The following is a 15,893-nucleotide window of genomic DNA, read 5'->3' on the forward strand; positions in this document are numbered from 1 at the left end:
GCAAATCATCAGTCTTAATCACCACTCTTATGAGGCTGGAGTGTGTTTTCGTGTTGCAGCAGATAAATTTTCACATCAGTTTGCGAGACTGCAATTCTTATTATTACACTGTAAACAATATGGAAAAAAGGAGTTCCCACAGCACAGTCACTTCATTGGGAATAACACCAGGCAAATCTTATTCCTTCTGTCCAACGACTGCCTAGACAGATTTAATATAGGATCAATATTCCCCCAAAAGACCCATATTTTTCTTTAACCTATAAAAATTCACAAGGAATTAAAAAACATCTTTATTAAATCTGCTATTAAAAGCTCTTTCCTGCTTTGTTCTAAGTTAAGGCTCAGACCAGCACCAAGACAATAAAGGGGCACCTCTTCCTTCTTGGGCGCTCGTTGGCAGTGTTTGAGAGTAGCACGGGCTTGCAGGTATTCTGCGATCCTCCAAGTGTTCTATAGATGTCTGCACACCAGTGGAGACACTGAGTCGCAAGACTTTCTTTTCAGCAGTACTAAAATCTAACATGAAAATATGGAGCATTTCCTTTCGTTTGAATTATTCTGACCGCTCGTTCCTCTAGATCATGGGTTCTCAGCCCACGGCCCATGGCCCAGATCCAGCCCACGAAACGGTGTTATCTGCCGCTAAGGGCTCTCCAAGGATTCAAAAAATGGCAGCAGGGCAGAGCAATATTAACTGGCACTCCCCCTATTGCCAAATTGCTGAATCTGCGCAGAGCCCAGCAGGCCAGATAGTGTGGCCATCATAGAAGACATTCCGGTTTTCTGCTACTCTGTCTTCTATGGATACGAAACTCAATGCTGTTATGTCCTCTATTTTTTTGTTCAAGAAAAAAATTCTCTCTTCAAGAGAAAAAGAGAGGACATAACGGCATCCACAGCTAACTAATTGGTGGTCCATCTAGGGCAGTGGTGGTCTACTGTTTAAACCCATGGAGCAGAGGAGTGGCTGCCCCAGCCCTGCACCTCTACTATAGGGTGGCCATCATAGAGGACAGTCCGGTTGTCCTCTGTCCTCTATTGATATGAAACCTGATGCTGTTATATCCTCTATTTTTCTCTTCAAGAGAACAGAGGACAAGCAGAGGGCTGCAAAATTGGATGCTAAGATTGCCTCCTTGTAAGTCAACTCCTTTGGCAGCCATGCTCTAGAACAGTAATTTTCAACCATCATGCTGTTGTGAAATCCTTTCAAGGGCGCCATGCAATGTTAGCACTGTTAGATACGCAAACACAATTTGCAAGATAAGCCCAGATATTTCAAATGGGAATCCACAGGTGCCTATACACATGCACTGAGGCTGCTCCAACATGCTGTAATTACAATGAGTCAGAGCAGACTCAATCAATCAAGTCTGCTGGAGAGTGCTAATTACCACACTCCAACAACACGTATATCAGCATCCCTGCTCTGCAAAATGGCAGTAGAGGTGCTTCAACTAAAGCTCATTCGACCAGCTTTAGTTAAAGCACTCCCATCACCATTTTTCAGCGCAGGATCGCTGACATATGCGACACTCCGGGCACCTTAATTAGAGAGGCTCTCTGAGCCACTCTAATTAAAGCCAACCCCCTCCCCGAGCACACGTATAAATGCCCCAAGTATTAAAAACACTCTGACCCCATGGTTTTTCTAAGACCTTTGTGCCAGAATTGCACGAGTATTTTTGTGCAGTCAAAGACAATAAAAACGAAGAGCTGGCAATTGGCGTATCAATGTGTGCCTCGATTCTAACAAAGGGTGCCTTGAGTTTAAAAAGGCTGAGAACCACTGCTCCAGGGGCATAACACTAATGTATTTTTGGACAGCTGCTGTCAAATTGCAATGGAACAGCTGAGATCAACTGTTTGGCCTGACTGACGCACTGACAATCCTATTCATCACTTAGTTTCATCTTTATTTCTTGTAAACAGAAACAAAGATTTAAAAAAAAAAAAGCAGCTCTTCTGCTTTCTTTTTTCACAGTTTCCGGTAGCAAGATCTTCAGTGTTTTCCCTATAGAAAACTCTGACAGAGGAGAGCAGAAGAACTACCATATTTAAAATCTGTGGGAGTTTTCTGCAAGAATTAAGATTTTAAGGCAGAAGAAATTTAACTTTCCCTTATATAATGCCTTAGCATAATTCACCTGAACCAGTAATTAATAACTAGAAACCAAATCTGCTTCTCACACAATATGGATTTACCCCAACTCCTGTACAAAACAGTACAACCTTTCACATACGCAGGACCAGGTATTGCTACTCATTTCGGGTAAAAGGTACTTTGTTTAGGACACACTGGTATAGGGCTCCACAAACACTTTCCACTTAAAATGTTATGCTGGGTACAGCGTGGGACTGGGAGTTGGGACCACTGGTTCCATTCTCACACTGGCTTACTGTGTGACCTTGGACAGCCATCTCTTTGTGGAGGGTAAGGTAATGATCTAATTTATTACTAAATTAGAACTCAAAGTCAGTACTTCCAGACTTCCCCATGTTTTCAGTGTATTTTTTTTTTGTTACTTCAGCTGTAAGATCATCAGAGCAGTCAGTCGTCTCATATCTGCATCTTGCATTCACCTGTGACAATTACCAGCACGTTCTGCATTTCCTCCCATACAACCTATACCTTTTTCCTCAAAATCACCCCTGCCCCAAACTAATGTATTAAGCATGAAAGCTGATTTTGTGCCCAAGACAGAAGCACCTAGCTTTGATGACAGCTTCAACAGTGCAGTAGCTACTGTACCGTTCAGGCAGCTGAGGGAGTAAATTGTCTTAATGGCTCATTGTTCTTCACTCCAGTGGTACTAAAGATCCTCTCTCCTTTTTAATGGGCTCGATGTTCAACTAATCAAGTTAACCTTTCTTAGTGCAATTTTACTGTCTGCTTCTGGTTTCTCTCTCTCTTCCTGTTTCACAGCCTTGGAGACACTTTACTTGTTTTCAAAAGCACAGATCTATGCAGGGAACTTGTCTTCACCAACAACTGGGGTTTCAGCTTTAGTTAAGCAGGAAAGAGTGGATGAGTCAGCTGAAGATCAGGCTCTGTCCCTGCTCTATGCCGCCATAACTAACTCTGGAAAAATGTTTTCTTCTTTATAGTGCACCTTTCAAAACCAAGATGCCTATTATATTACAGGTCATGTTGTTGGTTAGAAAATATGGTAATAAAATGCTACTAGGTAGAGGAGGAGTGGAAAGACTTGGTTCGGCTCCTGATTTTTTGAACAGATAATTTGCCTGAATGTCAGCATTTAGAAACGTGACCCCCTACAAGTTCTGCTGCATTTTTCAAAGGGGTTAATATTAAAACGTAGCTCATAAATATATACATGTAGTCACTGTCACAAATGGGGGGGGAAGCCAGAATGAGAATTAAATAAGCCAACAGGAAATGCAGTCACAACAGTCATTTCAAAATCTTGAAGTATTTTGTAGCACAAGTCTGATATGCCAGATTTAAAAATAATAATCTATAACTGCTTGCATTTTACTCTGTTATCACTTTGTTTTGGCTTTTTAGAATATTTGTTTAGGTTTAGCTTTCTCTTATAATGGGGGAAGAGAGGGAACACAGCGCAAGAGCGTCTCAAATATGCTCAGGGAAAATTCCAAACACGTTTCAGTTTCCTCAGTGTCTAAGCTGACAATTAAATTTTCAAGCCTGGTTCCATCAAGCCAGCCAGCCTCACATTAGCTTGCTATCCTCTCTAAGCATGCCAATTTAATACTGGAAGGGTACCTTCCTCGAGACATAAAAAGCACTGTGGAGTTTCAAGAGAAGATTACACTACGCCATAGGAATTTTCTGACTTTATCTAACACCCTGTAATAAGTCGTATCAAAGATTTTTGTTCCCCTCCCCTACAACAGAGGTTGCAGCTAATTTGCCTTGAAGAAAGTGGCTTCAGCGAAGTGGCTTTGAACAAAGAAAATGTCTCCAGATGGTTTGAGTGAAACACCATCTGAGCGTTATCATCTGGGAGATTATTCGGTTCACATTTTGACAATATCCATGCGCATTTTGGCATGCTGAAAAATTGCTGAAAAATAATGTCTTAGTGTTTCTATTTGAAAACATTTTTAAATAATCGTGTCTTTTCTCTGCCTGGTCAAAGGTTAGCCACTTAAGATAAAATCTAACTGGGTAAAGAGAGCAGCAACCCTGGGGAAGGACAGATAGTACAGAGAGACCAATGCAGAGGTTTGCTACCGCCTGTCTGTTATGGCAAGCTTTTAATGGAGCTCTCAACTGAGCTTCAACAATGACTTCTGCCTCAGAGCAAAAGTCTTTAATGCAATTTATCAGGGCTGCACTAACAGTCACGTTTGCAAAGGGAGGTTATTGTTAACGGTAAAATGAAACAGAGAGGAGGGAAGGTGACTATTTCTGCAACAACTAGCAATAATCTACAATTGCAATGACAGAAAACAATACCTTCTGAGCAGCACAGACTAGCCGAGATTAAAATAAGATTTTAGAATCGCGGATTCTTTTCAAATGAAAACGGATAACGCAAGTTAATTATTGCCTGAGATGGGAAGGAAGCTGAGCAGTATGCCAATGCTCCCCAAACTGGAAAAGACTCAAAAAGGCAGCTCTTCCTCTGTGCTAACAGGTTTTCATTTGGTTGGGGGGGGGGGGGGGGGTGTTAATTTTACAATCTTTCTCTGGGATGCTGCACAGGGTCCTCTGCAACTTACCTCAGGGCAGCAGCATGGTACGTGTCAACGTAATCTGAAATGAAGAGCTCTCGATTCTTGATCACTGGGTCTGTGATAACAAGCTCTCGTCCAGAGTCTGCAAAAAGAAAATGACACACTGGCTGCAGAATCCCAAACCAGCTACCTCTGCAGTTTCCCAGGCTCTTTGTAGATTGAAGCCTGAGGCTAACGCAAACACACAGAATTGCCAATATGTCCACATTATCCTGATGTTTTAATCATTTTAATACAGTTTTTCTACGGTTCTCACTATAGGCCTATCTGAGGGACTCACAGATGATAAAAAAACTTGTACTTGCTGCACCAGTCAGGCATGGTAGCAACGTTTCCCCCAAATTCTACAAAGGGCTCGCTCACAGAAACCCCACCACTTTGCATCTCCTAAGAGGCGTGCTGGAGAGAAACAGATTGTCTGGATACAACTGGAAAAAAGTGCCTGGTCTATCAGGCTCTACTGGGTGAGCACCTTCCTCCGCGGCCCCTCTCCCCACATCTGCCACGTCTATTATACACAGTTTTGTACATGAGCCTTTTTGATCAACATTTCTATCACCTTCTACGGCAGAGACAGAAAAAATAGTAAATGCTAATGATACTAACATGGGGTGTTGCTCGTTTCTGTTCAATGACTATCCTATAAAGACAACTTATTTTTAGTTCTCTGCCTCCGCCTCCCTCACCCCCCACCTCTCTCTCCCACCACCCAAACGCATGAACTATTAAAACAACATCCATTATGGAACTGATCCAGAAACATCACAAGTCACCAACTCTAATTTTTTTTTTTTTTTTTTTTTTTAAAGTAATTTAAACTTCTATGCCCCTGAGCAGATTTCACCTCAAACCTTCACCAAGTCCTGTCTCTCTCTTCACTAAGCAATGAATGGTATCATTGAGCTGTGAAGAACGTTTGCTTTCTGGTTTAAAGTGGGAATAAAACTCCAGTCCCAAGTAAAATCCTAAATGCAACCTTAGGTGTTGGATCACTAATGACATCTTTACAATCCCTACTTAAACGCATAAAAATACTTTATATGCAGACAGTGTTACATAATCAAAGCATTAAAGTTATGAAAACATGCTGGCTTTCCCATCATGCTTACAACTCCAATGTTAGATATTTAAACGGGACCAGTAAATACTGAAGCACACAAAAGCGCTCTTTGTCATGTCACCAGTAAGGAGAAAATCTGCATAGATCTGTAACACTACGTGCCATCTGTGCGGATATTTTAAACATTTAAAACATAATTGTATATAACAGTTCACCTCCCAAGATCTTCACCGTTTTAGAGACAGCCTCAAAGAACTTCCCAGGTTGCAAAAGTGAACAAAGTTTTACAGATGGTCGGGGGGAGAGGGGGGAAATGATCCTGGAAGCCTTAAGCATTCCTCTTTCAGGCACCATTAAGGAGACCAATGGTTTATTATTTAATGCAACAAAGAAGGGGGAAACCAGTTAATACTACAATGTGCATTTCCTTGACAATATTATCTGACAAGCCTTAACACAATAGGATAAAGCCAAATTAAATTTAAGCAATAATTCAAAATCACATTATAGTATGGGAGGGGCACCCCAAAGTAAAAGGGGCTCCTGATTCATCCTTAATGCAACTTGATCTAAATGGTAACTATTTTGTGATACCCCAAAAGCACTCAAGAAAGCCCAGTAATTTTACCAGCAAATTCTTTCTAAGTAAAGCAGCAAGGTGGTTTTAGTAATATTTTTTATTGGACTAACACAATGGGAGAGTTTCCAAAAGCTTGTTTAACATTTCTACTGATGATAAAAGGATATTACCAAAAAAACAAAACAAAACCCTCTTGCTTACTGTACGTTCCCTGGACTATCACAGCCACAACATCACACTTAGCTTTTCAAGTAGGACATTAATTCAGTTACAATATAGTATATAAACCATAGCTGAGATGCATCAACCTGCAGCTATTGCTAGGGATGATATGCAAAACGAAGTAGACCACAGACACAAAAAGACATCATCATTTGTATTTTAGCGTGTTGTTCGCATTGATTATTCCTTACCTGGTCCAAACGCTTTCCACGGACTGCTCAACATAACCACACGACTCCAGATAAGTCCTGTACAAAAATAAGTTACGGCTGACACTACAGAGCATAACTTACCATTCTCATTGTGTCGGTCCTGAACCAAATGCTGATAGACTGAATCTGGGACTTCAGACTGGCGATAGTACCATTTGACATTCATAAGCAGATGGTCCCGTTTACTCTGAAAAAGAAAGTCTAAGGCATTACTGAACAGGAATTCAGATCTTGGCTGCCACAAAAATCTTCCAGAACTCAAGTAACATTGAACTAAATCTGAATTAAGCAAAATCAAATGGGTCAAAAATATTTCCATGACAATGAAACCCAGGGGCAGCAGTACTTGTGGCACGTGTGCTTTCCAAGCCGAATAAGACTAAAGAAAATGAGCATGCCATTCACATCCATGTCACTTGGGCTATGCGCACCCGACTAAACACACCAAACCATCGAAAAAAATCTAAACAAAAAGAACCATACAAGTAATGAGGTGGCAGCATCCTTAGCCTCAAACAGCACCATGTCATCTTCTTATCCATCGACTTTTGACAAACCAGAAGCAAGTTTAGCCAGACACAAGAAGAGAGAATCACTTCCAGCGGGGCTACTTGTGAACAGCAGTAAGATAAAGATCCCAGAAACCCTCCCAGAGAGGCTGCTTTACCCATTATGTTGTAGATTTCCTCTTGCATCTTTTTCTGGCCCAGGAGAATGAGACGTTGCACATTAATCCCAACATTTAGAGGGTCAGCATATTTAAATGCTTTATTAAAGTCAGATTCTGAAATTCACCCAGAACCATATCCTCACTGAATTGGTCCCACTTTGTTTAACAATCCAACTACTGTTAGCCCCTTCTTAACCCAAAATTAAAATGCAAATACCATGCAATAAGAGAATAATTTTTAAAGAAAAAGTGATTGCACACAGAGTCTTAGCTCCGGTGAGCCTTTGAAACCGTGGCTCACCAGTCCTTTCCACCACTCCTGAACACTTAAGGAAACACAGCAAGGCCTAAAGGAAAATTAACATTCTTTCAGAGTGAGGCAACTGCAAGCAGAGTGTTTATTTTTTTGCACTGCGGCTCTCGCACCACTTCCAGAAGTGCCCTTAAATGCAAATTTAAAGTTAAAATCATACATGGATTTTTTTCGTCAGGAAGTTCTTGCTGTCCTTCCAGCCCACATTCGCTTATGATAGCAATGTCTGTGATTATTTAATCAAAAACACACAGGTCTTCCAATTACACACAGTTCTCCAAGCCAGTGATTAAAAAACACATGTAATACCATTAAAAAGCCAGCTAGTGGCAGCATTGTGTCAGAAAATGGACCCACACACAGCAATAATAGCCTGTATGCTATACACCATAAACCTTAGAAACATTAAAAAAAAACACCCCACAAGCAGCAATGAAAACGTGTCCAGGCTTTATAAAAGAATCTGGACTTTATTACAGTTTTAGAGGAATAGCACACCTGCAGTCAAAGATAAAAAAATGTGTTTGATGCATGAACAAACTAAGTCTGGGAGGCAACAAGAATTCCTGCTGCCTTTCAAACCCATAAGATAAGTGATCACTGACTGACATGACTACCTTGAAATAAAAACCTAGGCTGCCTAGCCTTTATGAAATGTCTCTCAGTTTAGAAAGAAAGGAAGCATAACTGTGGGTCTAAAGGTTATGTTGTCCCTTTAATGCAAGTGCATCATTTTACTGCTGCTAATGAGAGTTGCGTGCAAGCAGTGAGGGGGAAAGGAAGGTTACTAGGCAGTAACATCAATTCTCTGAGTTCGCTCTGGGAATTCCCAGTTGGAGGACACGTACACCGCCCTATTCCTGCAAAGCTTTACCAACTTTCTCCTCCAGGTTCCCAACCACTCCCCACAGAAGCAGGGGTTGAGAAGTCATCTCCTACCAACTCAGTCTCCTTCAGAGGACAAAACATCCCAAGCATGAAGGGCTGATATTTGAAAGGAAGTGTGAGCGTGCAAAAGCAACTGTCTTCAAAAAAAAAAAAAAAGTTAAGCAACCTTCCTTCAAGGTGGCCTCTGCATATTTCCATCTATGGGATCTAGTGAATGCTCTAAACCTCAAGAAGGTGGCATGCATGACGAGTTGGATGGAAACAGTGAAACTACCCTGCACAGTCCCCAGCCATGACATACGCCCAGGTGAGTAGCGGTGGAAAGCAAGTAGCAGTCCCACGGGCTTCTAAGATGACACTCCAGAGGGTAACCTGACAGAGCAAGCAAACAACCTGAGACAATCCATTGTGAATAATGCATATAATCTGTACCAGCGCTCCGCTAAATAAATATGGGCTAAACAGACTTCATGTGACTTTCCAAACACCATAAACCAGTTCACACCAAAAATCAATGCTCTCAAAATATCAGATAGAAAGGACATTTCCCCAGTGCTAATTTGGGATATCAGTGGCCTGATATAAGTGGAACACTGAATGCTCTTAGGTAAAAATGCTGGATGACTGCAAAAGCTAAGGTTTTTTTCCCCCCCAAAGATGGCCATGAAAGGGGTTCAGAGAGAAGGAGAAAAAAAAGAGGTCAGCGGCAAACCTGAAACCTGTTCCTCCTGCAAATATAACTGCAAATTAAAACACTCTCTTCTAAAGGGACAGAACTTTGAGCACTCTCTTAAAGGTTAAAAAGGTATATCCAACATCAAAATTGAGATCTCTTGTGAGAAAGGCTCTCTGACTGGTGGACACATTAACCAGTCCTCCAAGGAGTCTAGCAAGAACAGGAAAGCTGAAGACTTCACAGTTGACATTTGGTGGTACAGCAGATAAGGACACACTGACTGATGACAGACAGGCTTGGGACAAATACTTTAAAAACACCAGATAGTCCAAAAAAAAACTAATAATGAAATGACGGCAGAGCATGGGAATAGGCTGTTATCTGCTGACCCAGAAGAGAAGGCTGTTTCCAACTGGGGAAACATCTGAGTAAGAAAAAGCTTTCTTGGGTTACAACAAGACCATCTACAGGCTATATCAGAAGTTAGCCAATGTGTAGCAAAGTGGGACTCCCCAACTATTCACGGTGCTAGTTTCCCCACTTGCCTTTGGGCACGCCACCTACCTGACTCGCCTGCCATGCCTTGTTGTTAATTAATTAGGATACTAATTAAGGTGAGAGGCTGCCCATTCTTGCCCCAAAAACAGGGGACACTATCTGCGGCACCGTCCCTCCCCTACACCGCAGCCCAAGCCTCTCAGATGGCATCCAAATGACACAGTGCTCCTGGCCTACCGGCAGACCAAGCTTAGGCCTCATTGTTAGGCCTCGGACACGCACATATTCTTGCTCCCCACAGTGCTCAGGTGGCCTTAAGCATGCTTGGCCTACTATCTCCAATGTTGCATGACTCACCTGAAGGTGAAGGCTAGGGTTAAGGCACCCTTACCCGCCTTTCACCAGGATGATAACTAGCCTGGCATTTCCTAGGGGCTCCCGCGCCACTGAGAGCCCCACCAGGCGGGGTGCAGTTTTAGGTCATGCCCAGGACCAGAAGCCACCTAGCCATCCCCTACATCTCCTGCTCTTTCCTCCAGGATTGTTATGCAGCCTTGCAGCCAGGCAATGTTCCTGCCTAGGCTGCCAGCAGCAAACTGCCCCATTTATATGGGCAGCCAGAGATCTAAAATGGTCGCCGCAATCAAGCACCTGCTGGCTGCTTGGCTCCGCTCTTAAAGTGGCAGGCACCAACAATGCTAGGAGAAGTGACTGCAGAGTAAAATGCAGAATGAGACCATCTGACTACAAGGCTGGTGTAGGATGCAATACAGAATCTGTAAAGCCAGTGGATTCCACATTTGCTCTACCTAAGCTGGAGCAATACATGTATATCTTAGGTGGTTTTACTCCTTGAGGGTTTACCTTCAGAAGGAAGGTGGCTGGGTAAGTGTGTGGCCCCAAGAAAACCAGACCTGTTACCTAACTCCTGTTTAGAAAAGGGCTTCATGTGTACCTCGGGCACAGGAGGTACCCTGGCACCTGCAGGCTGATGACAAAAGCCAGGGACCTCAGAGCCTTCCTTTGGAAAAGTGCTGGATGCAGATTACAATTCCAGCACTGAAGACTTCTGTTCCCTTTCTCCCACCTTTGCAGCATGAAAACAGGATCCTGAAACAGGAATGGACACAAGGCCCTTTCCGCTTCACAGACCGCCATCAGAAAGGCAGCTGGGAGTCAAGTGTACTTGTACTTTTGTGCCCAAACCACAAGAAGGCCCAGCATGAGAAACAACTCTCTGGGGAAGAGCCTTCCTCAATGGCACAGCAGGCAGTTACACATACAACCACAAAGACAGGTCATAAAACATGCTGCTCTTTAAATCCATTTCCCTCCCCCGTGTCCCTTTATATCTAAAACTGCAACAGAACAGAAACTGCCTGCAAATGCCCACTTTAAAAACCAGAGGCAGCACTAGAGCAAGAAGTCAGTAGGCAAGCTTTGGACCAAACAAACAAGGAAAAGATTTCCTGGCACACAGCAAAGCCAGCCAGAGAAGGAAGGAAGTGAGGCAGTTAAGAGTACACGGCCTTGCATAACCTCAGCTCAGCCCGCTCAGTGCTGTGAAGGGTACTGCTGTAATCCCAAAGGGAGCTGCTTCTTTGGAAAACTCCTAGAGCTCAGCAGCACTGCAGGAGGGGACATCCCACAAGTGGGGATATGGAGAGAAGGGTATCATAACAGCCTTGTTTAATCTCCACTATGCTTATCAAGGGCAAAGAAGTCATGTTAACACATAATAGGACCAGCAGTCTGGATATCTGGGCTCTGCTCCAGATCTGGGCACAGATCTTCTTTGCAATCTTGTCCAAGTCACACAACCTCTCTCTCTGCCTCAGTTTCCCAAGGGACATAACACAATTATCAAATGATTTCTGTAGCAGGGGTGTTGCGATGTCAGTTAGTGTTTACCAAGCACTCTGAGATATTTGGAGAGAAAATACCAGAGAAGGTCAGAATGCAATGTCTTGCACTGAGGCATGCGGGTCTTGTCCGTTCTTTTCCTAAAGGAACCAGGAGGGGTTTTTATTGGCTTGTTTTTAAACAAATCTGTGACTGGTGCAATGCCCTGTTCCTGCTGCTCACAAGCTGCCACACCCGGGAAATCCGGGACATCATTTTCCAATTTGAAAATAATGACAAACAAAGTAAGAAAATGACTGGAGGAAAGTTTGGGGGCAAGCCTGAAAGAAAAGGGGCATATTTACCCACAGACCTTTTTACCAGCAGGAAGCCAGAAGACTTAAAGATTTAGCTTCATCCTGAGTACACACAATGGCCCCAGACACTAAGGCCCCCTCTAGACATTACAGTTATTACACAATTAGTTGGTTAATTGCACAATTAACTGAGACCAGCTATAAGTACAAAGTGTTTATCACACCATAAAAAGGTCTAACCAGCTATAAAGTTAGACCTCAAAAATGTGTCCTAACTTTATAGCTGGTTGCTGTCCAGCTTTAATCTGAACGTTTAGCAGGGTCTGCCCCTGTGACTGGCAGTGCCATCAGCCTTATCGGCTTCCAACCGCAGGGTGCTCCATGCACAACCCCAGGACTGGGAGTCCTGCACCTGCTGCGATTGCTCAGCTATGGGGGTTCACCATGCACCCCTAGGACTGGGAGATCCCAGTGGAGTGCCCCCACGGCTGAGACACTGCAGCAGATGTGGCCGGAAGCCCGCTCAGCTGAGGGCAGGAAGGTGCGATGTACATGTGGCATGCCAGGAGGCATGACTGCATAGCTCGTGCATTAGATCCCATTGCACCTTTACCTGCATGTGTGAAGGGGTCCTAATACAAACTACGGTATTCCAGGTTCTTTGAAGGATGTGAAATACTTGTTCACGTCCATCTACCGAGGATTCTTTCCCACGTCCACTGGTTTCTCTTGCTTGTATTTTTTTTTCATTTTCCAGACTTAAAAATATATATATATTCAAGGTCTACATCCTCACTGCTTCCCCAGCTACTTTATTACAACTTAACAGTTTCAACAAGAAGTGGCACAGAGATCCAGGTCAGCATGAATAACAGGAGGCAGCAATCTCCAAACCCCCAAAGCAGCATTTAAAGAGACTCTGGAAAAGGCCAGGGCAATCTGCGGGTCTGATTTAAAGAGAACAAAAGTTTAAGAAGTAAAGATGAAGCCTTGACTGTAGCTCATTTCTAATTTTGTTGGTCATTTCCTCTGCAATTAACATATTGAGATCTCAATACATCTCACCTTTCAAGCCAGTGCTTCCCAAACTTTTCCTCAGCATGACCCCATTTACGGCCCCCTTTCCTCAACGGGACTCCATTTCCTCAGTGTGGCCCCTCATTCCCAACCCCCAGCCCTCCACCCCCACGAGGTGCTCCAGGGCTGTGGCCCGCAGCACCCTCCCCCCCAGCAGCGCTCAAGCCCTGCTACCCTCTCCCTGGGGGCTCTGCAGCCCAGCAGGTGGGACCCAGCACAGGAGGCAGTGCCATGCTGCTGCCAAGATAAGGCACCTCCCCTGCCCTTCCAGCAGCAGCTGGGGGCACAACTCCATGCCACTGCTGCTGCAGTGCCTCATCTTGGCAGCCGTGGTGGCGCGCCACTCCCCCCTGTGCCGGGTCCTGCCCGCTGGCCTGGTCCTGCTGCAGCCCCATACCTCGCTGTAGGTGCAGAAATGTTGCGGGGGACAAATGCCCACCCTGCCACATGGTAGGGTACCCCCTTGATATCTCCGCCCTGGGTCCCTCTGCCATGGTGCCTGTGCTCCCACACCCCTCTGCCACATTGCTTGTGCAGAATGCTGCTGGCCTGTAAAGGGAAACCTACATTTCCCAACATTTTTCTCCTTTAAAAAGGAGAAATCCAAGATTTTCTCCTTTAACAGAAAATCCTGTTAAAGGAAAAAATCCAGTTTTTCCACAGTGAATGGAAAACCCAGATCCCTGTTTATTGTGACCACATCCACTGATGTTGTGACCCCATTTGGATGGATGGATCAGCGACGGATCAGCCCACTTTTCAAAAAAACACTATTTTTAAAAAAAATGAAGAGAAAGAGAAAGAGAAAGAGGAAGGGTTTCCAATATAACCTCTTCCTCTGGCTTTGCTGCTGGGTTGTAGCAACGCATGTTGTAGAACTCTGCTCCTTCTCTGACTCCTTTGGCAAGTCCCACGCCTCAGTTTCTTCCATGTGAAAATGAAGATAAATGCTTTATATGAGTCTTGTAAGGATTCAAGTGCTTTGGAGCGTTTACGTAAGTGCAAAGTATTATCAAGTGTTATCACGAATTCACCCATAGCATTGATCTGAACTCTGCCCTACTACGCAACTCAGTACGGTGCAGCTGTATGGAGACCTCCAGGCTTTTTTCTACCACCTAAGACTGGGGAAGTATTTCCAGGACAAGGAGCCACGCAACAATCAACGTTGTTGCCACAGATAAGACCCATATAAAGCCCAAGAAGGACAGCCCCAGGACTTCACTTGAGGCCCACAGCTGTACTCTGGACCTGCGTATAAACCATTTCTGTTTCCATGCCCATTCAGAGATTGCAAAATAAATCAATCAAATCAAACCAAATCAAACAAAAAAACCCCCACAACAACAACATTCATGTTACAACCTCAGTCCTGCAGAATAGAGAGCTTTACTCAGCCTTCAAAACAACACAGGTTTTACCATGCAACAGGCTAAGGGGGGGAGGAGGGGTGCCACTGCTGCTGTGGACAAAGCACTTTCGCAAAAGATTTTTTAATCCTTAAACTTTCGAATATGGAGTTTTACAAACTCCTGAAAGAGGATCGCATAGCACAATACCAAGAGGAACTGGAAGAGTCTATCTTGGGAAACGCAGGAGAGGATTACTGCTTCCGCCTCCCGGGAGCCTAGGTCAGGTGATTTTTACTTGTTACTTAAGATCCATAAACCTGGCAACTCAGGACCCCATTGTCCCTGGCACCGGCACGGGCACCATCATGGAGGGAGTTTTTGGCTGCGTTGACTCTATCCTACTCCCATACGGGCTCCCATTAACAAGCTTCCAGCTAACACCATATTAGTTACCATGGATGTCACGTCTCTGTACATCAACATCCCCCATGAGGACAGATAAGCCATTAAAAAAAAAACCATTAATCGCCAATGAGGACACTGTTTTTGTTTCCATTACACTCTCCCATTTTGTCCTCACGCACAACTATTTCAGGACTGGGGACTCCCTAGACCAACAATCGAGTGGCACCACCATGGGCACATGTAGGCACCATTCCCTCCAATATGCAAAAAAATATTTATGACAGACTTTGAAGCCCATTTCCTTCGTAGCTGCCCTTTCACGCCCCTGATACACCCAAGGCACATAGAGGACGCGTGGGAAGGGATCTACAGAAATTTCATCAGGTCTTTAACAACTTCCCCCCTCCATCAACCTAACTCTGAAATATTCCACCCAGCAAATTCAATTCCTAGCCTCTAAAGTGAAGTTTTGTGATGGCTACATTGCCACCACGCTGTATTAGAAACCATCCAACTGCCACAGCTACCTTCGAGCCACCAGCTTTCATCATAAGCACACCGTTACACCCGTCATCTACAGCAGGGTGGGCAAAACGGCAGATCCAGCTGGTGACTCGACGTCATTTCCCAGCAGCCCCTGCCCTTGTCGCTGTGGCTGGTTTCCATGGAGACCCCAGAAGCACCGGTGCCGTGACAGCGTGGGGTCACAGTTTCCATGGAGACGGGCACCGGTAGTGCTGGCGGGGTGGGGAGCTGCTCCGGGGCTGGGGCTAGGATCTTGCGCTAGTGACGGTGTGGTCTGGAGCCGGGGCAGAGCCGCAATCTGCTGCCTACATGCCCCAGCCTCTGCCCTGGCTCCAGACCACGCTGTCGCCACTACAAGATCCCAGCCCCGGAGCAGCTCCCCGCCAGCACTGCTGGTGCCCATCTCCACGGAAACCACGGCCTGAGCTATCAGTGCCACCGTTCCTGGAGTCTCCAGGGAAACCGGCTGCAGCGATGTGGGCGGGGGCTAGTGGGAAATGGAGTACGAGCCGGCCCACAAGCTGGACT

At 44.6% G+C, this 15,893-nt stretch overlaps 1 protein-coding gene across 7 annotated transcripts in view; it reads right to left on the minus strand.

Annotated features, from left to right (window-relative positions):
- Window positions 1–15,893, minus strand: part of RERE (arginine-glutamic acid dipeptide repeats) — a 381,891-nt gene that overhangs the window by 168,254 nt on the left and 197,744 nt on the right. For 5 of the 7 annotated variants that reach the window (XM_090023240.1, XM_090023239.1, XM_090023236.1 and 2 more), the window contains exons 4-5: window positions 6,884–6,989; window positions 4,714–4,810 (exon numbers count right to left, since the gene is read on the minus strand). The exons of 1 other annotated variant lie outside the window; for it this stretch is intronic. In XM_090023240.1, the coding sequence (XP_089879366.1) occupies window positions 4,714–4,810; window positions 6,884–6,989 (203 nt within the window). Of the gene's footprint in view, window positions 1–4,713; window positions 4,811–6,883; window positions 6,990–7,469; window positions 7,489–15,893 lie in introns of those variants that run through there. One more of the 7 variants, XM_090023242.1, reaches the window with a different exon arrangement.

Source organism: Crocodylus siamensis, chromosome 12 (assembly GCF_052110815.1).
Source record: "Crocodylus siamensis isolate JL-2025a chromosome 12, ASM5211081v1, whole genome shotgun sequence".
NCBI classification, from domain to species: Eukaryota; Metazoa; Chordata; order Crocodylia; family Crocodylidae; genus Crocodylus; species Crocodylus siamensis.